The sequence below is a fragment of the Eubalaena glacialis genome, chromosome 9 (assembly GCF_028564815.1).
Source record: "Eubalaena glacialis isolate mEubGla1 chromosome 9, mEubGla1.1.hap2.+ XY, whole genome shotgun sequence".
Lineage (NCBI taxonomy): Eukaryota > Metazoa > Chordata > Mammalia > Artiodactyla > Balaenidae > Eubalaena > Eubalaena glacialis.
In genome coordinates this window covers 14,464,798-14,491,504 of record NC_083724.1, presented here as the reverse complement: position 1 = coordinate 14,491,504, position 26,707 = coordinate 14,464,798, and the positions used below count along the sequence as shown (strand labels likewise).

At 38.0% G+C, this 26,707-nt stretch overlaps 1 protein-coding gene across 5 annotated transcripts in view; it reads left to right on the top strand.

Annotated features, from left to right (window-relative positions):
* The window catches only part of CNTRL (centriolin), a 93,041-nt gene that overhangs the window by 30,035 nt on the left and 36,299 nt on the right, over positions 1 to 26,707 (top strand). For 4 of the 5 annotated variants that reach the window (XM_061199999.1, XM_061199997.1, XM_061199998.1 and 1 more), the window contains exons 9-22: positions 179 to 407; positions 1,762 to 1,871; positions 4,172 to 4,366; positions 8,921 to 9,074; positions 10,287 to 10,507; positions 13,601 to 13,777; positions 16,907 to 17,041; positions 20,213 to 20,358; positions 20,967 to 21,174; positions 21,898 to 22,077; positions 23,700 to 23,879; positions 24,639 to 24,755; positions 25,049 to 25,193; positions 25,659 to 25,807. In XM_061199999.1, coding sequence (XP_061055982.1) covers positions 179 to 407; positions 1,762 to 1,871; positions 4,172 to 4,366; positions 8,921 to 9,074; positions 10,287 to 10,507; positions 13,601 to 13,777; positions 16,907 to 17,041; positions 20,213 to 20,358; positions 20,967 to 21,174; positions 21,898 to 22,077; positions 23,700 to 23,879; positions 24,639 to 24,755; positions 25,049 to 25,193; positions 25,659 to 25,807 — 2,346 coding nt within the window. The remainder of the gene's footprint in view (positions 1 to 178; positions 408 to 1,761; positions 1,872 to 4,171; positions 4,367 to 8,920; positions 9,075 to 10,286; positions 10,508 to 13,600; positions 13,778 to 16,906; positions 17,042 to 20,212; positions 20,359 to 20,966; positions 21,175 to 21,897; positions 22,078 to 23,699; positions 23,880 to 24,638; positions 24,756 to 25,048; positions 25,194 to 25,658; positions 25,808 to 26,707) is intronic. The other variant, XM_061200000.1, reaches the window with a different exon arrangement.

The following is a 26,707-nucleotide window of genomic DNA, read 5'->3' as shown; positions in this document are numbered from 1 at the left end:
CCTTTTTAGTATATTAAGAATAAGATAAAAGAATTATATATATTTTTTAACTTCTGTGTATGTAGGATTACTATTTAGGCAATTCTGTGATATATTCTTCATTAATAAAATGAATAATGTCACTCGACTGCGTAACAGTTACTTATTAAGTCATAAGATTTATTTATTTTGTTTTTAGTATGTTGACATTGATAAAGCCCCAGACGAAAGCCCTTACATTGGCAAATCCAGATACAAGAGAAATATGTTTGCCACAGAGAGTTATATTACCAATAATGCCCAGCTAGTAGAGATCAAGAGGATGGATCCAGATGAAGGGGAACAACTTAGAAATGAACATGTGAACTTGAGAGCCCATACGCCACTGGACACACAACTGGAAGACAAAGAAAACAAAATAAGTGCAGGTTAAAAAAAGTTACTTTAAATTCTTTAAAAATACAAAAGAATTGAATATATAAGCAAATTTTGTTTTTTAATTCTTCTAGTTAAACATGCTGAAGTTATTTATTATATTGTTGTTTGCATGAGACGTCTAAAACAAAAGCAGCGATTCATTGAGCAGATTATTTTTTAATGATTCCTGTTATGAAGAATGGGGTTTTTGACCGTTATTTGATAGCAGCATGTCCAGGGGCTCCAAGAATGCTTAAATTTCGTCCTGCCAACAGGTGCTTCTCACCATTGGACTTACACATTCACAGGCATAATTAGTAATAATTGAAGCAAGTAAAGTTATTGATTCCTATACATGTCGCCAAAACCTAAAGCAGTGCTTTGGATAAACTGGATCAGTGCACTCTCCTTAGGCTTAGGCCTGAGGCTGGCCTCTGACTCTTCTTGACCTGTCCCACACTCCACCTCGTCAACCGCACTCCCCACCTCAAGTCATCTAATTCAAGGAATCTTACCACTTCCTGACAAGTCACAAAGAGGAAGAAATCAGTCCAAGGGGACACTTAGAGACCTTCCAAATGGCAAACTTTGGACACACTTCCCCACTTAGCTGTATGTATATGGCGGAAGGAGAAAGCAGACCTGAGTTCATTCATCTCACTAGTAATCATCGCCCATTATGGGGATCTCAAGCAATGAGATTAGTGGCCCATCTTCCCTTGGTTGGCAGCTAAATGGAATACATGGAAGGCCAATAGAGGTTGACTTGGAAAGGGGAGAAAAGAGGCCGAGTTGTCCGTGCCTGTGTATACTATATGCAAGGCTCTGGAAGGGGAAAGCGAAACTAAATCACACCAGCTTCAAGGGGCTCATAGTTTTATAGGAGGCAGGGAGGGAGAGAGAAATCAGGAATTTGAGGTGGAAAGTCACTGATTTGGGATTACCAAATCAGTAGTGAATTTCTTGATATTGAATCCCATCATAAAGCATTTGCCTCTAACACAGGTTTTTGTTTAATACTCTAAACCTAACTATAACTTAGTGACATGTAAGCACATATTTACAAATAAAATCCTTATTCTTTCAAAAGAGTTCTTTAATGTTGGGAGTATCAAGTAGAGCCCCTTTTATGTTAGGAATTTTACAAATAAATGGATCAATTATAGCTCTATGGCATATCATGAAACTATTCTAGAGATTAACTAATAGAGAGGAAAACAATCATAAGAAATTACTTTTTTTTATTCCCGTGTTGTATAATTGCAGAATTTAATTGGAGGAAGTTATTGCTAAGAAAAAGGTAGAAATTTGAGAATTCAAGATTTTTCTTGTGTGTGTCTGTGTGCATGGTTTTTAAATTTGCAGCACAAGCTCGACTATCAGAACTGCATGATGAAATAGAAAAGGCAGAACAACAAATTTTAAGAGCTACTGAAGAATTTAAACAACTGGAAGAAGCTATACAACTTAAAAAAGTAAGTAAAAGTAAAGCTGCATTGCTAAGAGAAAACGCCAAAAATGAAATGTGTTTCCCTCTTCATAACCGTGTAAAACAATCTGTAAATCAGTGCTGCCTAATTAATTACGGAATAACAAATTTCAGCGTCAGATATGGTTCTAGCATTTTCCAATTTCATTTCCTTCCATTCAGGATGACATCCTATTAGCATTTTATAGAGTGTATAGATACACGTTACTTAACCATTTATGTAAAAAGATATATTCGGTCTACTCTATTATGAAAGTGTCCAATTTACCGAGGGAAGCTGCTTCCTAATATATCTCTCCTAATTTAATTAAGCACTCACCACCTTTAAGATCCTGGAACCTAGATTAAGAGCCAGAAAACACCTCTACAATGAACATTATTAAACATGAGCAGCAAAAATACAAATGATATAAAATATGGTATACAAAAAGATGATGTCATGAAGAAGCAAGCGGCTCAAACCCATGATGTAGTTGCATAGGGAGAAAGTTCAAAAAAGGAAGTATTTTGACATTTTAGTTTTTAAGTAAGTAAAAGGTTTTAGTTATTTGCAACTTTTAAAAATCAGTATTTCAAAATTGTGATGGTAATGTATTCATACCATAGTAGGAAGAAAAGAAGGTGAAGTCCAAATTATATATTCTTTTAAAAAGGTAACCCTGTGTCGTTAGTTTCAAATTATTTAGTAACTAGAAATTGATTCAAGTTTATGTGGCAGTTGCTCACTGAGCTGGGCCCTGAGTAATGAAAAAAACAGATGTGTTCCTCTCTCATGGGCAGGAAATAGGCAAAAAATAAGTAAAAATAAGTTTAAAAGAAATGTATAGTTAAACAACATAAGTTCTAGGGGGGAAAAAAAAGAAAATTAGGAGAGACAGTAAAGAGGATGTAGATTGCCACAACCCACAAAGGCCTCACTGGAGGTGACATTTAGGCTGAGACCCTAAGGATGAAAAGGAGCCAGTGAGGCAGAATTAAGGGCAAGCATATTCCAGGCAGAGGTGACAGTGTGTGCAAAAGACTTCAGACTAAAGATTCCTCTGCAGGGTGAGGGAGAGTATAGTGGAAGATGAGGCTAAAGCTCATGCCAGGCATCATAGGCCATTTTAAGGGGTTTGAATTTTATTCTGAATGTAATGGGAAACCTTTGAAGGACTTTAGGTGGTAGCGTGGCTGATCCTATTTGTATTTTTATAAGGTCACTCTGGCTACTTGATGAGAGTGAAATGGGTTGAGAGAGATGGAAAAAATGGAGATGTGTACATCGGTTAGGAGGCTGTTGTTTAGTACAGGCAAGACATGATAATGGCTTGGACTACAAAGGTGATGGTGGACATGGAGAGAAAGAAGACTAGGTAAAATCTGGCAGTAGAATTGACAGGACTTAAAGATGGATTGAAAATGGGAGATGAGGTGGATGGAGCTATTAAGAATGATTTTAATAATTAAATAAGAATGTTTTGTAACAGTACTGGCAAAAGCTTTATATAGATAAATTGGTAGAAGTAAATAATGTACATAATTTTTAAGTAAATGGATGCTTACAAAATGTGCTTGGAAAAAATAGTTATTTTAAATGAGTAAGTATAATATAGCCTAAATTTTTCATTACATTGTCAATTGGCTTGATATTCTAATACAAGGGTAAGTGCTATATAAAGTCAGCTACCATTAATATTATGGTTATTATTATTAATAATTTATAAATTATTTATACTAAGATGACAACTTCATTTCTACCTGCTATTGTTTTTTTTTTTAATTTATTTTATTTATTTATTTATTTTTGGCTGTGTTGGGTCTTTGTTTCTGTGCAAGGGCTTTCTCTAGTTGCGGCAAGCGGGGGCCACTCTTCATCGCGGTGCGCGGGCCTCTCACTATCGCGGCCTCTCTTGTTGCGGAGCACAGGCTCCAGACGCGCAGGCTCAGTAGTTGTGGCTCACGGGCCTAGTTGCTCCGCGGCATGTGGGATCTTCCCAGACCAGGGCTCGAACCCGTGTCCCCTGCATTGGCAGGCAGATTCTCAACCACTGCGCCACCAGGGAAGCCCTACCTGCTATTGTTTTATAAGCTTTTATAAAATAAATTTTCTACATATAATAAGGAAAAAAGTATAAGATATGAATGGAGTGCCTAGGTATCACCTGCATTTTACTTTTATTATAAAAAAAAAAAACTGATAGAGCATGGAATACCTTTCTAAATTGTACTAGTTGTTTTCTGTAAATTTGTAAATCAGTGTTGCTGTCCTCTGTTAATTGTGTGTTGGGGTGTGGGGGGAATTAGATTTCAGAAGCGGAGAAAGACTTTCTTTTCAAGGAGTTGAGTGGTAGGATACAACTTCTAAATAAATTACGCCAAGAAGCTCTGGATCTAGAAATGCAGATGGAAAAGCAAAGAGGAGAAATTGCTGAAAAGCAGAAGGAGATCAAGGACCTGCAAATAGGTATTGATAGTCTGGATTCCAAAGACCCAAAACATGTAAGTAAATGAAGAGATCTTTGGCTTGTTCTATGGGGATGAGCATATCGTTCTTTCTGGGTATTATGTCTCATCATTTTTAGCCTCAGAGTCCTTTCTGAAAATCTCTTTTAGTTTGATGCACAAATTTGAGCGATACATACGTTTATATGTGTGTGTGTATATATATAATATGAGTGTATGTATGTATATACATACACACATATATAAAGTGTGTGTGTGTTTAAAACAAAACAACCTAGGGCTTGATGGAGGTAGCTTTCAGTAGAACAATTGATGAATGATATATTTATTTTTTTTAAGTAATTGAATTTCATTATATTTCAAATCAAGAGAAACCTGCTCTAAGGTGCTCTCCAAACCTCTTACTCTTTCTCTCTCCTTGTTTTATTTTCTTCTTTCTTAACAGCAAGGTGGCAAGATGGGAGAGCTGAGGGGGTTCAGAGTCCTTTTTCTACCTCTTCTTTAATCCTTTATGCAAATATTCCACTAAAGCTATTTGTTGTTTCATATTGTTTTGTTTTGTCCTTAAAAAGAAAACATTTCTCTAGAGTATGTCTTCCTAAAATGTGGCCAGAGGTGGTCAGGTGGCTGGATGATGGAGTTAGGTTCTTGTCTCTTTCTGTCTCTACTCTGAAAAGTCTTACTAATGGTTTATATTTTAGCCAATATTTGTAAAATAGAAGTAAGACTATTTCCTGCATATTTTACTGGTATACTTTGAATAATAAGGTTATTTAAAAAAAAAAACTTTAAAATCTCTGGATTATGAGAAACCATAGAATTTAACATGGTAAAGACAATGCACTAGAATTGCTTTATGTACTTGACAAGTTATTTAGTTATCCCTTTAAACATTTTAGTAAAATATCATACATATTTTTTGGAGGCCAGCTAATTTTGACAAAGGGTGACCATATCATCACAGACATAAGGTCTTTTCTATCAAAAGCCTAAGACTTAGTATTAAAATTGAAACCAAAAGTAGTCTTGATTGTCTTGAAGAATTTTCATTACATGAAAAATCAGAGATTTTAAATAATATATAATATGGTCTATGATATCTTCCCGTATCATATTTATTTGTTCAGAAATCTACCACCCCATGAAAGGCCCCTGAGGACAGGAACTGAATCCCCAGGGGCCAGTGCTATGTTTATGAATGCTTGCATTAAGGAAAGTAGGGAAGAACTGGCCTATAGGCACTACCCAAAGCTCCTTTACTCCCTCTTGTAGTTCTGTGATCTATGAGTGTAATCAGAACCTAGATTGTCTGTTTGCTTTCAACTTAGGACTGTGATAGTCTTGGCATACAGGGAGTCTAATACACACTGGATTTCTGTAAAGAATTACATAAAGAAAGGAGTTAAATGAGAAGTAGGAAAGGCATCCAAGTTTTGAAGGTAGTCAAAATCAATCTGTAATAGTGGAGATGAAACATACAAGCCAGATTTTGAAGTTCCTTTTTGGTATTGTTAAAACTCCTGAAGGTTAGTTCTTAGGGTTACAGTCTTAGTCTGAGCACCAGAGGATGTCTCTTTTTAATTTGTTCACCTGGAAGGAGCATCTTTTTCTAATTTGCACAAAGTCACCTTAATGCCTAGTATTAGGCACCCCATTTTAGGCTGCAAAATGTGAACATTTTAGCAAGAGGGAAAGAATCAAGAACGGTATTCTGCATATTTTTCTGCAGATACAGGCTTTTATTTAACTTTTATTATCTAATCAGATGAAGTATCTTTCTGAATAGCAAATAGAATTTAAAAGTAAAAGCTTGAGAGATTAGGAAACAGTAAATGACTGAGATATGATGGAAAACAAGTATGTTAAGTGCCAGTGATGTGTCTTGCATTGCACTTGGTTTTAGGCACATATGGTGAGGAACTTTATTTTATTACAGCATCCAAATGAGATTGGTGACTTTTTAAATTTGCATAAGATGAAAATATGATTTAGAAAGATTAAATGATTTCCCAAAGTACCCCTTTTAGGAAGAGGCAGAGCCTCACAAAGGAGTTACACGTCTAAAGAGATTAATTATTTTTAAAATTAGCTCAGAGCCAAGCCTAGTCAAGTTTTCAACAAGCATAAGCATTTAACTAGTTTTCAAAAGGAAAAGGTTACTATATAAAAATCAAATCCCATTTTAGTTCTAGAAAACATTCACAGTTAGAAGCAGAAATACCACAGGAGCAAACATAATAAAGGAAGATTTGTATCCCTGTTTCCTATCTAGCAATGCTCTATGGGAGCAAACTGTATGCTAAAGCCAATTAATCTGTAGTAATCTGTTGCAAAGATTGTGCGTGATTGGCCTGTGGGAGCTTCCTGTGTTGTGATTTAAAGCGCGGAGGGTGTGGCCTGCCTGCAGGGGCTGCTTGTGATTGGACGGGCTGGGCTGCCGCTCAATCTCTGCCAGGAATGTGGTTTGAAGCGCTGGGAGGTTAGAGGCTCAGAGGCGTTTACAAAAATGCGGCTGTCAGAGAGGGAAGTGCACATGAATTTCAAGACAGCATTAGAAAGCGTTCCGCCCACAGTTCCTCTGTTCTCAACGGCTCAGTTTTAACAGGACAAATTCTAAATTAAGGTATGATCATTTTTTCTCTCTGTGTACAAAGGATTTAAAGAGGAGGAGGAGTGAGAGATGTAAGTTCCTGTTTTTACAATACCTCTATTGTGAGCTCCATGGTAGTGAAAATCGCTGAATCTACTTTTGCTCCCATGTGTTTAATGCAAATCATTGGTGTATTGAGCTAATTTTTTGTCCTGCATGTAGAGATTTCAGTGGAAGTTTTAATGGTGAATTTTTAAGATTTATTGATGCAGATATGAGTGTAGAACTTTTTGAAAATTCTTTCTTGAGCCATAAAAATCCTAAATTTACTTAGAATTTAAGGTTTTATCTGCAGTTACCTTTTCAGAAAGACTTCAGATGGGTATTTTGGGAGAGTAGGAGAAGAGTTTTGAACATCCATCACGTTTTACCAGGAGTAAAATAAAAACCTTCCAATCAAGCTGCCTCTCATTTATTCTTCAGGAATGAAGAGACTTTCTTTCTTGTCTTTGGAGGCAACAGACATGTAAAATTGAGAAATGTTCTTTTATAATCAAATTATAGTCTTAGACTTGAGACGCGTGGAGTTCGTTGTTCAGACTAATATAGTTCTTTCTCCTGGTAACGTTCTCTTGATTTATTATTGTTCTGTTCCTCTGATCCTGTGGGGGCAAACTAGAGCTGTGAGGGTGTGATGTGAGTGGGAGGGCACAGGTTCTCTGGGGAATTATTTTGTCTCCATATGAACAGTTGCTTAAGGAGACCTGGGCAAGTCATTTGATGGATCTGAGATTCAGTTTTCTCACGTGTAAAAGGAAGAGTTAGACTAGGTCATCGGTTTTCAGTTTTTTCCCCCAGCACACCTGAGAAATACAATCCAATCCTTTCAGATAACAGTAGCTCCCTAAAGCGATGACTGTCAGGGTGTGTGTGGGTGTGTGAAAGCTCTTTTCCACCAGGGGCATATGTAGTGGTTGCAGGTGTATGTAGTGGTTGCAGGGGTGTGCCTCCATAGGGCCCTCCATCTTGAGAATCACTGGGCTAAATGGTCTTCGAGGTCCCTCTCAACTCCCAGTTTATGGAACTTAAAAACAAAATGTTTCTTTGCATAAGGAGTTGAAAATAAACTCGTTGAGGACACGGGGAGGGGGAAGGGTAAGCTGGGACAAAGTGAGAGAGTGGCATGGACACATATACACTACCAAATGTAAAATAGATAGCTAGTGAGAAGCAGCCGCATAGCACAGGGAGATCAGCTCGGTGCTTTGTGACCACCTAGAGGGGTGGGATAGGGAGGGTGGGAGGGAGACGCAAGAGGGAGGAGATATGGGGATATATGTATATGTATAGCTGATTCACTTTTTTGTAAAGCAGAAACTAACACACCATTGTAAAGCAATTATACTCCAATAATAAAGATGTTAAAAAAAAAAGAAAATAAACTTGAATTCTAAGGAAGTATTTATTTCATGTCTCTATTTCTCCCAAATAACCTTTTTAAAAATTATAAATGTTTTTTAATAAAAAGTTATTACTTGTCTATTATAAAATTTTTTAGCTAAAAAAACTTATTAAAAATCTCCTGTAATCTTTCCACCCAGATATAACCTTTGTTAACATTTTAGAATATAGCCTTTTTCTATGGATATATGTATATATAATCAATTAACTTTTTGGAAACCTTTTTGGAAAGATACATTTTAGTGCAGTGCAAAGAACACTGAAATTGGCTACATTACCTACTAGCTGTTACCTGGGAAAAATCACTTAACCTTCCTGAGCCTCAGTTTGCTCATCTGTAAAATGGAGATGATTTCCACATCAAGTTATCATGAGGTTTAAATGAAAACTACTCATGTGAAAACAGCAGTGTCTGACACAAAACAGATGCAAATTGTTAATATTTTCTTTTCCATTCTTCCCTAGAAATGTTATTAAGGATTATTATTTTTATAAGAGTTTAAAGAATTTGGGATTTTAATTTTTTTTTTTCAATTCAGTGCCATATGAAGGCTCAGAAAAGGGGTAAAGAACAACAGCTTGACATTATGAACAAGCAGTACAAACAACTTGAAAGCCGTTTGGATGAGATACTTTCTAGAATTGCTAAAGAAACTGAAGAGATTAAGGACCTTGAACAACAGCTTACTGAAGGTGAGAATTTAAGTATGATTTAAGGTAAATCAGATTCAGTGTTAATAAAAGACAAATAACAGGCATTAATCCAGATATTAGCTGAATATGCTTCAGCTGTTAGTACTAGTATTTGATAGGGAAATATTTGCAGAGTACTCAAAAATGTTTAATAAAATTAAAAATTTTTATTTTAGTTTTCTTGGGTTGATGTCCTAGTGAGTCAGGTCACTATGGCAAGAAGTCCATACATGATCATGATAAACTCTGGCATGTGATTGTCTTCTTCTAAGGCCAAAAATCTTTTCAGGAGCGAAGAGTCCGTTGATATCAGGCATTCGGTGTCTGGTTATAAGGAGACTGTAGAAAGAATTTTAGTATCTATTTTTGCAGTGCAAATTTAAATTGTGACATTGCTGGGAATTCCCTGGCGGTCCAGTGGTTAGGACTCTTGCTTTTACTGCCATGGGCCCAGGTTCAATCCCTGGTTGGGGAACTAAGATCCCACAAGCTGCACAGTGTGGCCAAAAAAGAAAATTTTTTTAATAAATAAATAAAAAATAAAAATAGATCTTCCACCCATTTTAAAAAATAATTTAAAAAAAATGTGACATTGCCATAATAGTGGAAGAGGAAGATAATAGACTGTAGTGATGAGAGCCTTGGCTTGTGGTAAAAAGACCCCAGTCCTTGTTTTGCCATTATCAGCTGTGTTACCTGGGACAAATTATTTCTGTCACGATCATTAGTTTGGGGGAAGATTAAATGAAATAGTGTTCATAAAGTGCCTGGACATAGTAAGTACCCAATATATGGTTTGTTTGTTTTTTTAAGTCTTCAGGTTACAGGTTAATGCTGCTAGTCTAGGATTTGACTTGGTTTTGTTTTGTGTGTCTAGCAGCAAGAACTGTTTTGTTGCACATTTTTCGTTATTTTATTTGGAAATCACTACTTTAAACTTTTTATAGCATGTATTAAGCATTTCATAAGCAATGCCAATGAGTATACTATTTTTATCGTCTACCTGCTTAATACTCCTGTACCATGGATAATAGGGGGGAAAGCTATTACTATGTCTTGAAAATGAAAACTAAGATAGTAGGAAATAATTGGAAGCTTAGAATTTCATTCTTAGCTAGTAACAATAGCTAAGGAGACTAAATACAGTAATTATGTATCTTGAAAGCATTTTCTTATATATATTATCACCTTCCTTTTCTTCGTCTTGCTTAGGCCAGATAGCAGCAAATGAAGCCCTGAAGAAGGACTTAGAAGGTGTCATCAGTGGGTTGCAAGAATACCTGGGGACTGTCAAAGGCCAGGCTACTCAGGCCCAGAATGAGTGCAGAAGGCTACAGGATGAGAAAGAGACGTTGCTGCAGAGACTGACTGAGGTCAAGCAGGAAAGGGACCAACTGGAAATAGTTGCCTTAGATGCAGAAAATATGAGGAAGGTATGAATTGTTTCTTCTTGTCTATTTTCCTTACCTTCAGAAGTAGATGATGTCCAAATTAAGTTAGTTAAGGAAGTTAGCAACAGTGCAATTATAAGTGGCAAAAGTGTTAGGAGCTATTAAGTGTTTTGGGTTTTTTTTTCCCTTTAGTTGTGATACACTTGGAAGCGTTATTTTTCCCTTACTAAGAAAAGGAAGATTATTTTAGCTGAATTTCTATCCCTGAAAAGTATTGTGATCAAATAACTCTAAAGGATAAGAAATTATAGCTATTACAAATACTGTATTAGATGTTCATATTTCGTTATTTGTGTAGCAAAATTAGGCATAACATAATTTTTCTTATTTTTGTTGCTGTTACTTCATAATTGTAGTATTATTTTACAGATAACAAAACAGACACAGCATTGTAAATTATACCCTTCCATGCTTGATTTGTTGACATTCATTTGGAGATTTCACTTGCTCTGTTTTAGTTGTTTGGTAAACTTTACATTGCAGGAGAACCCAGATTCCCAAACCTCATCCTCAGTAGGGCTGGCTTCGGAAATTTGAATTAATTTGTTTTAATGTTATGAAATTTATCAGACATAGAAGAATATCAAAAAAATTTAACACCATGTACTCACAGCTTAAAAACTAAAACATACAGATATATTTGAAACCCTCTGTGTACCCCCTCCCAGAGGTAGCAAAATCCTGAATATGGTTATTATTTCCCTCTGTCTCTTCTTTTATTATATGTGTATCCATCTATAAACAATATGTATTAGAGTTTTGCATAATTTTAGGATTTATATAAAAAGTACATAGTGTATCCTTTGGCTACTTCCTTTCTTCCTTCACGTTTATGTTTTTGAGAATTATGCAAGTTGATACATGTAGCTCTACTTTATTTTTATTGATGTATATAGCATCCCATTGTATGTGCCTACCACAAATTTATTGCTTATTCATTCTCCTCTTGGGGGATATTGAGGTGGTTTCCATTCTTTTGCTATTACGATATTGAGAGTGACATTCTTAACACACATCTTGAGCATGGGGACTGTGTTCACAGTGGAACTGTGAGTCAGAGTGTGCGTGCCTTCTCAGCTTCACTAGATATTGTCAGATTACTGTCCTTAGTGATTTTGTGAATTTCTGTTCCCCCCCAGCAGTGTGAAGGGCTACCATTACACCACATCCTTGACATCACCTTAATGTTATCTAACTTTTATTTTGTAAGCCTTAATTTTGAAATAATTTCAAGCTTACAGGAGAGTTGCAAGAATAGCTCACTATACCCTCCATTCAGAGTCACCAATTAATATTTTGCCACATTTGCTTTATCTCTCTCTCATATATAATTTTACATGATTTTATATACATTTTTATATAAAAATTTTTTCCTAATCATTTTAGAATTAGCGGTAGACATCATGCTCTTTAGCTTCTAAATATTTCAGTACGTGTTTCCTAAGAACAAGGACATTTTCTAAGATAAACACAGAATAAAGATCAAATTCAGGAAACTTAACATTTTGTGAGACTTAGTGTTTGCCAATGTGCTGAGTTTGAAATGATGTCTTTTTATTATGAAAATTTTTACATTTACAGGAAAGTGGAAAGAACAGTTCATTGAGCATCTATGTGCTCTCTTAGATTCAACAAATATTTTTCTATATCTGTTTTTTTTGCTGGGTCATTTGAAAATTGCAGATGTTATGACATCATCCCTTCAGTACATATCTCTTAAAAATGAGGACATTTTCCTACATCAGTGCAACACCATTATTATACCTAGGAAAATTAACAGCAATTCCCTAATATCATCTAATATCTGAGCCATATTCACATTTTCCCAATTGTGCCAAGAATATCTTTTATGGCGTGTGTGTGTGTGTGTGTGTGTGTGTGTGTGTGTGTGTGTGTGTGTGGAGAATCCAGCTGGTAGTTCTGTAGAGTGTCCCACGTTCTGGATTTGTCTGATTGTTTCCTCATGGTTTGTTTAACTTGTTTTTCTATGCTCTGTGCAAAATTGTGTCTTGTTTTAACTGAATTCTCACTTGATTACTGGAGAGGTTAAGTACTTTTCATCTGTTTATTTGCCATTCAGTTTTTCTCTTCAGTGAAATCCCTATTCATATTCTTTGCCCATTTTTTCTATTGGATTGTCTGTCTTTTTCTTAATGATTTGTAGGAACTTTTTATATATTCTGGATATTAATCCTCTGTTGGTTATATGTAGCGTCTGCATTTTGGACAAGCAACCCGTATGATTCAAGTGCCAGGTGGTCTTTGGATCACTTACTGGGAAACTCTTCTATAGAAGTTCTTATCACAGGATTCTCCTCTTTAATCAGAATAGTTTAATCTGATTCTTCAAGATCCCAAATAAACAGATGAAAGCTATAATGTTTAATCATAAAAAAAAATAGGCTAAAATGAATCAGAACTGTGGTATGCTAATCAATAGGTACTTATATTCCTGTTAACACTCGTTTAAGTTTCTCTATCATCCTTAATATTAGAGAGTGCTAGTCCCGTTTTGTTCTTCTGATAAGTGAACATACTATGGTTTAATAGGAAGAGTGTAGGCTTTGGAGTCAGAAATCTCAGTTCATATTCTGACTCTGTCCTTTTTTAAGCTGCACAGCTCTGTGCTGTTTACTTAGATCTTCATTCTCCATTTCCTCGTCTATAAAACGGGTTTAATACCTTGCCTTACACAGTTACTGTGAGGATGTAATTAAATAATGAATGTGAAAACATTTATTCCAGTGTCTGAAGGAAAATAGGCCTTAAATTTTATCCTCCTCTCTTTTCTTCTTATGAATACGTAAGACTCGTTTAAAGTATCACACAACTGGTTACTTTGGAAAACATGTTGTAGCTTACTGATTTTTCTGATTACATATAGTCAGTGTTTTTGTTTTCCAGCCTGGATTCACACAGCCTGCAGCTTCATCGTATTGCCAGTGAATACTCTCTGTGCCTGGCCAGCACTGGCTGGCCAGCATTTGCTTTAAGTGCTCAAGTTACTTATAATGACTTGCAGGTGCTTAAGCAGCACAGTGAGGGTTCTCTACTTAAAACACTGAATCCTTGCAGGAGCTTGCAGAGCTAGAAAGCGCCCTTCAGGAGCAGCATGAGGTGAATGCATCCCTGCAGCAGACCCAAGGAGATCTCAGTGCCTACGAGGCTGAGCTAGAGGCTCAGTTAAAAATAAAGGATGCCGAAGCCGACCAGCTCAAAGAAGAGTTGGAAAAACTAACAAGGCTCAGCCAGGTAAGTAAGAGCACAAAGCCATCTAGAAACCAAGTAGGCTGGGCCTTAACGTAACAGCTTTCCTTTAATTTAATGTAAGATTAAACACTTTTTAATATAATGTATGTGGAGTGATGGGAAGAGCACATTTTTGGAGTCAGACATTCCGAGCTTAAATATGACCCCTGTGTGAACATGGGCAAGTCACTTCATGGCTCTGAGCCTCTGACAAATGCCTCATCATCTGTAAAGCAGGTTATGGTGAGGGTAAGTGAGACAATGGGCCTGAAAGCACCTAGCAGTTGGTAATCAATAAATTCTAGTTGTTCTTTCTCAAAACAGCTTTAAGAGACCTCTTTTAAGTTGATACTGAATTTTACTTTGCTACTTCCTGTTCTGGTTGGATGAAACACCCACTAGTTTAATTATACTTGCAAATTAGTGAAAGAGTTATTCATCCAGTAAATACTTATCGATTGGCCATTAAGGGCCAGGTGCCATGGATGCTATAGGGAATAGCACAGACATGGTTATGTCCTTGTGAAGCTGACAGTCTGGTAGGTGAAACAGGTGTCGGAGAAAGAAAACGATAGGGTTCTGTGCCAGGGGAGTGGTGGTCAGGGAAGACTGCCCTATGGAAATGGTGTTTCAGGCGAGACTTCAAGGGGAACTAGGATTTGGCTGTGCAGAGGGAGCAGAGGTGAAAGGGTAGAGGTAAGGGATGTGTTCTAGGCAGAGAGGCAAGGAGAGAGAGCTTAATGCATTTGAAGTGCTGAAAGTATGCCTCCAATATGCCAGGAGCGAGAAGAGGAGTAGGGAATGAGAGTGAGAGATAAGGGCAGAGAGGAAGATAGAGGCCAGTTATAATATATTCTTGATCACATTAAAATACAGTTTTGTTTAGCTATTAGCCAAATGGGTTGCATCTTCCTCCAGGAAGCCCGCCCTCTCCTTCTGTTATGCCTGCTGAAAATCTGGATTCGGGACTCTACTTTGATTTTCCTTTAACCTGTGCTCAGTCAAAGCATTTTAGCCTGTGTATGAAATCATCTGTTTAGATTGTCCGTCTCTCCTGCAAGACTCAGAGCACAGTGAATGCCCAGATGGTAGATGCCTGTTTCAGTGCCTGGCACCTGAGGAGGGTCAATAGGTTCTAACTGGATGAAAGTTAAATAAAATAAGATAGTTTGAAACAGGCACATGAAAAGATGCTCAACATCGCTAATTATTAGAGAAATGCAAATCAAAACTACAATGAGGTACCACTTCACACTGGTCAGAATGGCCATCATCTACAAATAATAAATGCTGGAGAGGGTGTGGAGAAAAGGAAACCCTCCTACACTGTTGGGGGAATGTAAATTGGTGCAGCCACTATGGAGAAGTGGAGGTTCCTTAAAAAACTAAAAATAGAGTTACCGTATCATCCAGCAATCCCACTCCTGGGCATATATCTGGAAAAGATGAAAACTAATTCGAAAATATACATGGACCCCAATGTTCATAGCAGCACTATTTACAATAGCCAAGACATGGGAGCAACCTAAATGTCCATCGACACATGTATGGATAAAGAAGATGTGGTATTTATACACAATGGAATATTACTCAGCTGTAAAAAAAAAAAATGAAATAATGCCATTTGCAGCAACATAGATGGGCCCAGAGATTATCATACTAAGTGAAGTAAATGAGACAGAGAAAGACAAATATCATATGATATCACTTATATGTGGAATCTAAAAAAATGATACAAATGAACTTATTTACAAAACAGAAATAGACTCACAGACATAGAAAACAAACTTATGGTTACCAAAGGGGAAAGGGGGGAAGAGGGATAAACTGGGAATTTGGGATTAACATATACACACTACTGTATATAAAATAGGGAAACAACAAGGACCTACTGTATAGCACAGGGAACTATATGCAATATCTTGTATTGATAATCTATAATGGAAAAGAATCTGAAAAAGAATAGATATATATTTGTATAACTGAATCACTTTGCTGTATACTGAAACATTGTAAATCAACTATAATTTAAAATTAATTATTTTTAAAAAATAAGATAGTTTGAATCCCAGGAATTCATGTAAAATGGCATTCATATGATTAGAAAAGGATATAAAAATAGGCTTATTATAGTAATTATATTACTTTGTGTTCCTTTACTTATTAGATACCAAGTGATATCAAATGACCATTTGCCAGTTGTCAGTGTTATATTTCTTAAGAGTACCAAGTTTTATAAAACTATAGTTGACCTGATCAGAGTGTAGAAAACAAGAGGTTGGGAAGGAAACAATTAAAATAACAGTAAATACATATTTTTAAATAATTTAAAAATACAATTTCTGGATGGCATCTTCTTTGAAATAAATTTTCTTCTTTCAAAAGTTTTTAAGCCAGCCCTTACTGGCTTAAAATCCATTGTCTTTTGTACTTTCATTCTCCTTTATTTTTTTTTCTTATAAGTCTTGACAAAAATATTACAGCAGCCTGGCCTTTTCACAAATTCATATGGTACTGAAAGGGACATTCCTTTCCTTGCATCAGGACTACCAGGATTGGTCTTCAAACCACACATCGAGATTGTGGAGCATAACAGATCTTCTCTCTCTGATTTACAGATCTATGACTGGTACCCTTTAGTTATATGAAATCACTTGTGATGCTTGTTAAGTGCAGATTCCTGGGCCTTGCCCTAGAAATTCTGGCCCATCAAGTCTGAGAGGGAGTCCAGGCATCTGTATTTTTAACAGGTGCAGCAAGTGATTTTGATGCAGGTATTTGAGGACCACAGTGTGAGGAATATTGGTCTAAGGGAAAAGGGAGCAGTAACTGTTGAATCACTCACAGAGCTTTTAAAGGTAGGTATTTAGGCTCACTCCTGGAGATTCTGAGTTGGTGTATCTGGGCTGAGCTGATTCTGATGCTTGCTCTTCCTTAGGTATCAATTGTTTAAGGAGGCATGTGAAAAACTTACCTTGGGCTTTTAAACTTGGGGGTACAAATGTAAAACTGAGTTGTTATAAAACCAAAGCTCCCAAGGGATTGCATGTGTATGTAAATTTATTTATGCCTTATTAGATCATAAATTATTGCTATTTTACTTTTTTGTATCATTGCTTCCTATGGCAATAGTTAGAACAATCAGCTGTTCAAACAGAACTTGAGAAAGAAAAGCAAGCCCTCAAGAATGCACTCGGAAAAGCCCAGCTCTCAGAAGAAAAGGAACAAGAAAATAGTGAGCTCCGCACCCAACTTAAACAGCTGCAGGTAGAGACTTATTGGCTCCCAATACATTCTTATATGGGACACCCAAAGATGTTGCCATCTTTATGTCAGACACTTCACAACCTGCTCTTACGTGTAGTAAGCTACTTGAGTTATTAGAAAAAAGGAATTCTGGATGGGATAGTACCGTAGCCTCTGTTGTGATCATTTTAAGATTATTAATATGCATATCCTTTGTGTTGTTATGGTGCCAAGAGATAGAGGCAGTGTCGATAGTAAACAGGGAACACTAGGTAAACTCATGGGGGACAGCAGTACCTTGCATTTCCGCTAGAAGCGGCTTTGTTACCAGACTGAGCTAAAATTATCAGATTGATGCATTCTTCTTCCACTGAAATATCTTTGCAATTATCCAGGAATTTAACTAGAATGAGTTGCAGTAGAACTTCTTAATTGTAAAGTTTTCAGTCTCCTTCTCAGAAGGAATGTCATTAAAAATGCAGCCATTTTACATTTATGAGAGTTTTCTTTGGCAGACTATTTTTATAGCTATTGTCACAATAATCTGCCCAACAAACTGCCCGAGAAGCAGGTGGACAGGATTTTCCAGGTAATTAAATGCTCTCAAAGAGGACACATGTCTGAACAAACAAGTACCTGGATCAACACGCAGGTTTCCAGATCTGTGAGGTCAGGGGTCACTTAGCTGACCGAGGTGGCAGCTGTTATACTTCACCAGAAATCAAGGGGCAGAGTTATTGTGGTTTGGGGGAAGGCTCCAAAAATGCATGTAGGGGGGTTTGTGACAAATAAGATTAAACTCACCCAAATTCTCTCTCTTCTTCCAATGCCTTGAATATTTTTTTCTCAAAGTTTAAGAAAATCGAGTTACCTAGAATTTAATTTTTACTGCTATCATTTCAGCTTCTGAAGTAAATATAAAAGATATACATATTTTCCATTCCTGTGTGTGTTGTGTGTATATATTGGGTGTTCACTGGATTATTTTTTATTTTTACCTTGGAAATTTTCAAATAATCACAAAATCAGAGAGAAGATAGCCTTATGCCCTTTTGTTTACTCAGCTTAAACAATTGTCAACATTCTGCTGTTCTTATTTCAGTTAATCCACATTTTTTTTTTGCTGGAATATTTTAAAGAAAATCTCATACATCTTTATTTCAACCGTAAACACTTCAGTACACATCTATTAAAGAAAAGGACTTCAGGGGTCTCTCTCCAAGGTAGAAATTGAGGTCAGCTTTCCAGAATGCTGTCCATGCTGTAAGACTCTCTTAGTTGGAACTAGGTCCTTTGGTTACTTGGCCTACTGACCTCCTGGTGCGGAGTACAAGTTAAACTCACTCTACATTTATCTTTGTCAGAAATCATTTAGTTGCAGTGAACCAAAACCTACTAACACTAGCTCAAGGAAAGAGACAGGCAGCTTGCTGGTGACCAGAGCTGCTCTGTTAACCTTCCAGGGCCTGTGCGGGTCTCATTTCTCTTTCTCTGTCTCCCTGGGCATTGCATTTGGCCCAGCATCAACCCCAGCCCTGAGCTGACATAACTTTACAGGTCTAGCTCTCGCACAGACTTGCTGGACCGGATCTTGGTTCACATTTTGGAGAGGGAGAGAACTTGTTTTCTGGCTAATCAGTGGATTGGCTGTCCTTGGGTCAGATCACCTGTGGCCAGGATTAGAAAGTAGTGCAAATATGGGTGCCTCAGGGCAAAGGGCAAGGACGGGTTATGGATAAGAGACTCCAGGTGGACAGAAACGTTCATTGCAATGCTAATTCTCCAATTTAGTTAACAGTGTTAAAAAAAACAAAACAAAAAACCTAATGTTATACCAAGTTTGAAAAAAATCACTTAAGTAGAATATAGGTATTCAGGGGAATATAGTCAATAGCTTAGGACATAGAACTATTTTTCTGTACAATTTAGGGAAATTTTAGCAGTTTCTTTTTACTTAAAAGAGATACTGTCTGGATTTAATTCTGGGGTCTAGATATATTCATTAGTTTCTTAGTGAAAATATCCTAGCATATAACAAATACTCCCACAGAGAATTGTAAGCTATTAGAGAACTTCAGTATTAGATGTTCCATTTTTCAGTTGATTGGCAGATAAAGCTGAGTATTATGGGAAGGTGTTTTTTGTTTTTGTTTTTTCTAAGTTTGAATTATGTATATTCTCAAGCATATACAGAAATAGAATACTAAAATGAATCCTTACGTATATATCACTCATCTTCAACAGTTTCAACACATGGACTATCTTCATCTATAACACATGGCCAGTCTTATTTCATCTATAATACCCTCCACACCTCACCCCTCACACTTGTTCACACACTGAATTATTTTGAAGTAAATCCAAAACATCTGATTTTATCTGTAAATACTGTACTATTGTACATATCTCTAAAAAATAAGGCTTTAAAAAAGAAGCATAAAGTAGTTCCCTGGTGGCCTAGTGGTTATTAGTATTCCGAGCTTTCACTGCTATGGCCCGGCTTCAATCTCTGGTCAGGGAACTGTGATCCCACAAGCCACGCAGCATGGCCAGAAAAAAAAAAGAGGCATAAACATGGATACTGTCATTACACCTTAAAATTACAATAACTCCCTAATATCGTCAAATACCTTAAGTATACAAAATGTTCAAATTATAAATTTTTTAGAAGTGTTATGTTGGAATCAGAATCCAAATAAGGTGCGCACATTGCATTTGGTTGACTTGACTCTTGTCTCCTGTAATCTATAGTTCTGCTCTTTTTTTTCTCTTTGTTACATACTAAAGAAAACCAGGTCTTTGTCCTGTAGAGTTTCCCATAGTCTAGATTTTGCTGGTTGCATCCCCATTGCATTGATTAACATGTTCTTATGTCACATATGGAGGCTTATTTAGATTCAAGTTATTTACTCTTTGGCAAGAAGACAGTCTTAGGTAGTGTTCATACGTACTTCTTTTTTGCATCACATCAGGACACATCATAATGCCTGTTTGTGTCTTTTGTGACTTCGGATTAATCAATAGATTCAGATATTGTCGGCCATAGTGCAAAGGGTTTTTAAAAAATTGGTAAAGGGAGTTGACTGGAGCTGTTATATGGTAAATAATATGGGCTGTGTGTGTGTATTTGGGTGTATTTTTTATTTTGTTTTGGTAATTTTTACCCCTCTCCATTTTACCCCCCCTCCACAGGATGACAATAACCTGTTAAAACAGCAACTTAAAGATTTCCAGAATCACCTTAACCATGTAGTTGATGGTTTGATTCGTCCAGAAGAAGTGGCAGCTCGTGTAGATGAGCTAAGGAGAAAACTGAAATTAGGAGCTGGGGAAATGAGGTAATGGAAAGTCAAGACCTCCAGGTAGAGAGTGGGCTGAGTTGTGAATGTGGGGTTCAATGATGAAATCACCTTTCCAACTACTGTTAATGGCTGAGTTCTTTTGTAAGGTTTCCCTTTTCCCTTATCGTATTACCATGATTGATACACAGATTGCTTAATTCAAGTTGTCTGTCACTGATTTTTTTAATCTTTTATACTTTTTGGTATTATTTAATTTAAAAAACACAAAGGTTTTACGAGTAACTCATTCTTGAAAGCTTACTGCAGATGGTCAGGAAGTAGAGTCACATTATGCATTTTAAATAGAAAACAAATATCAAAAGAAAACTGAGGCTAATTTGAATATATGAAATGGCCATTTATTCTTTGAACACACATTGTTAGCCTGACAGGAGCCTGTGCTTTCAGAGTGGCAACAGTCATTTAATAAAACAATGATTTGCACTCAGGAGGTGCACAGTAATTTGCTACGGATTGACACCAGTCCCATTCCTCACAACTCTTTTTACTTCTGCACTAATGTTACCGGCATGTTTGCACCCAGCATCCAGCATCAAAAATAAAATGTCACACTTATACCATCTTTCTTTTTCCCCCCTTACCAGAATCCATAGTCCTTCAGATGTCTTAGGGAAAAGTCTCGCTGATTTGCAGAAACAGTTCAGTGAAATCCTTACACGTTCCCAGTGGGAAAAAGAGGAAGCTCAAGTGAGAGAGAGAAAACTCCAAGAGGAAGTGGCTCTGCATCAGGAGAAGCTGGCCAGCGGACAAGAAGAGTTCAGGCAGGCCTGTGAGAGAGCCCTTGAAGCAAGAGTAAGAGAAGGGCAAGAGGCAGCTAGAGGGAAGTGTTTAGAAAACATTCATATTTTTCAGCAAATTACAGTGCTTTCTTTCTCATGTAAATACAGTGTAGGGAATTCCCGGGTGGTCCAGTGGTTAAGAATCCTTGCTTTCACTGCCCAGGGCCAGGGTTCGATCCCTGGTTGGGGAACTAAGATCCCACAAAAGAAAGAAACAAAAGAAAGAAAAGAGTGTCTGTTATGTAGATTATACCTTAATAAAGGTATACCTTTATAAGGTATACCTTTATTAAGGTATAATTAATAAAGGTATAATTTTTTTAAATACAGTGTAATTGTTGTTAGTTTCACTCCTAATAAGTCAAACTAGGTGTGACTAAAATTCTACTCTAAATGTGGTTACTGATGTCAAAGTCAGGCTTCTTTGTGACACTGTGTTTTCCTTGTTTTGGAAGCAAGTGAGAGATGTTTCTTAATGTGCAAGTAGATAATACAACATCGCTAGAGTGTAGTATAGTGCCAGAATCTGAGTTTTTGATGTGATTATTTTAATGATGAGGCAAACATTAAAATGGATCCTAGAGAACAGTTGTGATAAAGCCATCCCCAGTAACTCATTAGCACAGCATTTTGTTTTACTCTTTAGTAAAATGAAATATAATTCTCTAGAAGGTTTTTATTTTGCTCAAAACATATTTTGCTTAAAAATCATCTTTGAAACTTGATTTCCTCACAGATTAATTTTGACAAGAGGCAACACAAAGCAAGAATTCAGCAGTTAGAGAATGAAATTCACTATTTACAAGAAAATCTAAAAAGTATGGAGGAAATCCAAGGCCTTACAGATCTCCAACTTCAGGAAGCTGATGAAGAGAAGCAGAGAATTCTGGCCCAACTCCAAGAGTTAGAGAAGAAGGTGGGCAAGACTGGGAAAGAGACATATGAGTCCCCACTGCCAGGGTCCTGCTCCCAGCAATGGGGCAGCTGAGAGGGGTGTGATCCACGGTCACCTCTGGCTGCATTGCTGGCCCAGAGGTGGACCTGACCTAGGGAGACCTAGATTCATGTCATCGAATTAAGAGCCTGAGGCAAGGGTGCCATGCTAGATGGAAGCAAGAGAATTGGGATGTAAGGAGTGACTGGAGAGTCAGTTAGGTGGGGCTTAAATGCTATTGGGATGAGTCATGCTGACAGGTTTTCAACCTTCTTTCAACCTTCTTGATAATCCCAGTGCATTAACCCCACCTTTTCTGTGTGTTAGGCTTTCCTGTCTTTACTTTCTTCCTTGTCCAGCTTAAATTCCATGGTCTCCCATTATCGCTATTTTTTGCAAGTATCCTCAAATCCCTTGCTCTTTTCTCCTATCTTCTGTGACAAAACTGCAGCTATCTGCTTTCTTTAGCCCTGCACCCATGGCTAAGTATTCCTGAAGGAAAGAGTCACCCATCCAGGCATAGCGGTAACACTATAAATGTTTGCCAGCCTCAAATGGGCAGCATTACCCTTTTCTCTGGTAAGCTCACTCCCTTGCTGCACTGTTTCGTACCTTCTCACGTCTCACACCTACCCTCTCCCTTCTCCCAGCCCCAGTGAATGACTTGCTTGATGCTTCACTGAGAACCCATCAGTTCCCAAGTATTATTGAGTCTGCCTCCAAAATCTCTCTGGAATATTTGCACTTTGTCCTTCTCCAGTGCCACCACCCTCATCCAGCCATCATCTCACTTCTGGACAACTGCTGTGGCCACCTGACAGTCCCCCACTTCCACTCATGACCTGCTCCACAGACCAGCCGACACGCTCTTCCAAAAACATGAATAGGCTCTTGTCAGTCCCTCCCCATCTCCCCTTCTCTCCAGCAGCTTCTGTTGTCTTTAGGATAAGGACAACAATTCTTCAGCCTCTGAGCCCCTGCATGATTTGCCTCTGTTGAGCTCTCTCCTTTTCTTACCATGCTGCTTCTTTCAGTTCCTGAGACTTCCGAAGTTCTGTCTTCCCTCCTGGCCATTCCTTCTCCTGGACCATGTCCCTCCACCGTTCTTCTTCCTGAAAGCCCTCCCCCCACCAATCTAGGTCTCCCCTGCTGGCCTCTCACATAGTACCTTGTTCTGTCCCTCGATAGCAGTGATCACAGTGTTAGTTACACATTTGTCTGAGTGTTTGTTTAATACATGTCTCTCATGAGCTCGTTGAGGGCAGCAGCCAAGTCTGTTTTGTTTACCACCATATGCCCAGTGCCTGACTCCATGATCACAAGGGGCGGGCCCATTGCTTGGTGATGGTGCCAAGAAATGTTTCTCCAACAAATGAATGGATTTATGATCACGAAGATTCTTGACTAAGTATACTGATTTCATTCTAAGTTATCATACAGCTTTGAGATGTTATTTATTTATTCACTCAGGAGCACCTGCTGAGTACTAGGTATGGTTCTAGGCATGGGGTGTGTGAACAGAGTCCCTGCCCTCATGGGGCTCATGTCTTAATTCATTGCTACCAAATGATTCATCTCTTTAATTAGTGTTTCTTTTATTTTAGAAGAAACTTGAAGATGCCAAATCTCAGGCACAGTTTCTTGGTTTAGATAAAGAACTGAAGAAACTAAAGAAAGCTGTGGCCGCCTCTGATAAGCTGGCCACAGCTGAGCTCACCACTGCCAAAGACCAGCTCAAGTCCCTTCATGGAACCGTTATGAAAATTAACCAAGAGCGCGCAGAGGTGAGTCCCCATGTACAGAACAAGTTTCCACCAGGGCTGCCCCTGTCAAAAAACATAGCAACTTGTATTATTGATCTCTTGTTATAGACTTTGGCTCTTTTATAAACCACCATAAAGTTGTCTGTTCCTCTTCAGACCTGAAGATTGTATTTCCCCCGTCACAACCCTGCCATGGGTCCTGTACTCTATTGAGTCCCAAAGGAGCCATCAAATGAAACATACTATCCTTACCTCAAAGTGTAGGGGTCTGCTTAGGGAGATACCTATCAATACACATCTGAACAGAGGTCTTCAAGGCTTGCTGTATAATCCTTCTGAACCTCAACCTTTTGTCTTTGTCATCTTGTGCAGTCTGATGTCACTTCACAGGGTTATTATGACTCCTGACTGAGATAAGTCTGTTATAGCCTTTATAAGATGCAAATGCTTATGAGATTAAGACAGTAAATCATAGGAGGGAAAATCTAACCATGGGGGTCCACAGAGACACCAGTCATGGAAGACTGTAGAACAGAGAAGAAAAAATTAGTCCTTGCTCTTTCTGATGCAGAACCCTGCCCACTTGGCCCCCAAAGAGTGCCAGAGTGAGCTGCCAAATCATAGGAACAGCACAGATAAGGTGGGACTTGGCACTACGTGTGCATGGGGTAGCCAGGCGGGCGACCTGATGAAAGCAGAGGACTCAGTCAGAGGAAGAAAGAAATAAAGAGGGCAGCCCGCAATAGCAGTGGTGCCTTTCTCACACCTCCGTCTCAGTAGGAGCTGCAGGAAACAGAGAGGTTCAGCAGAAAGGCAGCACAAGCCGCCAGGGATCTGACCCGAGCAGAAGCGGAGATCGAACTCCTGCAGAATCTCCTCAGGGATAAAGAGGAGCAGGTCAGTGCTGGTACCCCCATGAGACCGCCTCCTTATTGGGTACTTATCAGTTCCTAAAAGATTGAATTACTGTAGGCGACATCTCAAAGAATTTTGAGGTACAGCCAATAGTCAATCAGTACTTGATTCTCTGCTGTGTGCCAGGCATTGCATGGTTTAAATGTAAGGAGTAATGCAGTTCCTCATTAGTAAAGTATAAGTAAAAAATTATAGAATTATAATCTTACTGCAAGGAGACGTGCATCTGGGAAAGAATATTCATTGGCAACTTTGTATATGTGATTTTTTAATAGTTTCGAATTGAGATGGAGAAAGTAGAGGTAGGCACCAGAGGAGCAAACTCACAGGTGCTAGAAATCGAAAAACTGAATGAGACCATGGAGAGACAAAGGAAAGAGATCGCAAGACTGCGGAATTTACTAGACCTCACCGGGGCTGGTAAGGTATTGGGCTTTGATTTTGGTAGTGGTTTTGTAGTTCTAAAATTAAATCATCGTGTTTGTTTTTTACCTTTAGCAAATTTATTTAACTGTTACAGATCAATTCCATGCTCGATTTACAGAGCTGTGATAATTAGCTTAATAAATAAAGCACTTTCTTAAATGTAAGTAAGCGCAGTATCAAGGGACTTGATTACAAAGAGAGATTTATTTTTGTATTTTCAAAAGAAATAATGTTTACAAATCTGTTCTTTCTCTGGCTCACTTTATAAATGAACAGCAGTAGGATATGTCTGTCCTCTTTAAGTGTCAACAAAAATTTATTACCAAAGGGCAGGCTGAACGGCAGCTTTGAGGAACTGATAAAAGTCATTGGCTCTCGTGGAATCACTTTTGTATTTTGAGAGAGAGAGGAAGTAGATGATTTCATACCCAACTTCACAGAATGGCTTTCCTTTTACAGATAACAGAGGAGGCTTTGAAAATGTTTTGGAAGAAATTGCTGAACTCCGACGTGACGTTTCTTATCAGAATGATTACATCAGCAGCATGGCAGATCCTTTCAAAAGACGAGGCTATTGGTACTTTATGCCACCACCATCATCATCAAAAGTAGGAAGTCTGTGGTGCTGGGAATATATACTAAATTTTCTTTAAGAAAGTGTGATGGTGTTGCCTTTCCTAAATCTGTGATCAGGTCTCAAGAACAACATATCTAGGCTAAGCCATGCATTGAGGTTCTTAAGTACTTTGTGCTGTATGAGATGGAAATAGGGCATTCCCAAGGAATGTGGCAATTGCCCACTCATGCTCAGGTGCTATGTGTGGGGTCCGGGTCCCTGAACAAGGATCCTATAAGGGTGGATAAAGTGACTTGAGCCCAGAGAGCCTTTTGAAAATGGCAGTAGAATTATAGAGTCTCAGACAGAAAAATAGGCACCTGGATTGCATTTCCTTTTAACACATTCATTCAGTACTTACTGAGGTCTAGGTCAAGTACAAGGCTTTGGTGGGGAACCATGATGAATCATACAGCCCCTGCTCTCAAAGAGCTCATGGGCTGGTGGGGAAGACAAGCATACCAATGTAATTACAAAACAGTCACACGCATGTGACAACAGACTGGACTTCCATGCCCCAGTTGCAGAGAAATGTTAAAGATTTATCTCATGGGGATGTTTAGGGAAGAAGGCTTCACAAACAGGGGCTTGAAGTCAGCACTTAGCAACCCTCAAAGGATGGGCTTTCAGGAGGGAGGGAACAACTTGTGAGGAAGAGGAGAGTTGGCTTAGCCCCTTGTGGGGCTGGAGGGCTGGATGGGAACAGTGAAAGGTGAAACAGGAAACGTAGATTGGGGTCATGCTTTTTTTTTAAAAAAAAAAAAAAGGGCCTCAAAATCCCTTGCACGTAATTATGTAGGCCTTGGGAAACTGCAGTTGAGTGTGCTATGATCAGAGCTGTAGTTAAGGAAAAATAATCAGGCGGAGTGTGGAGGCTAGACTTGTAGTGGGT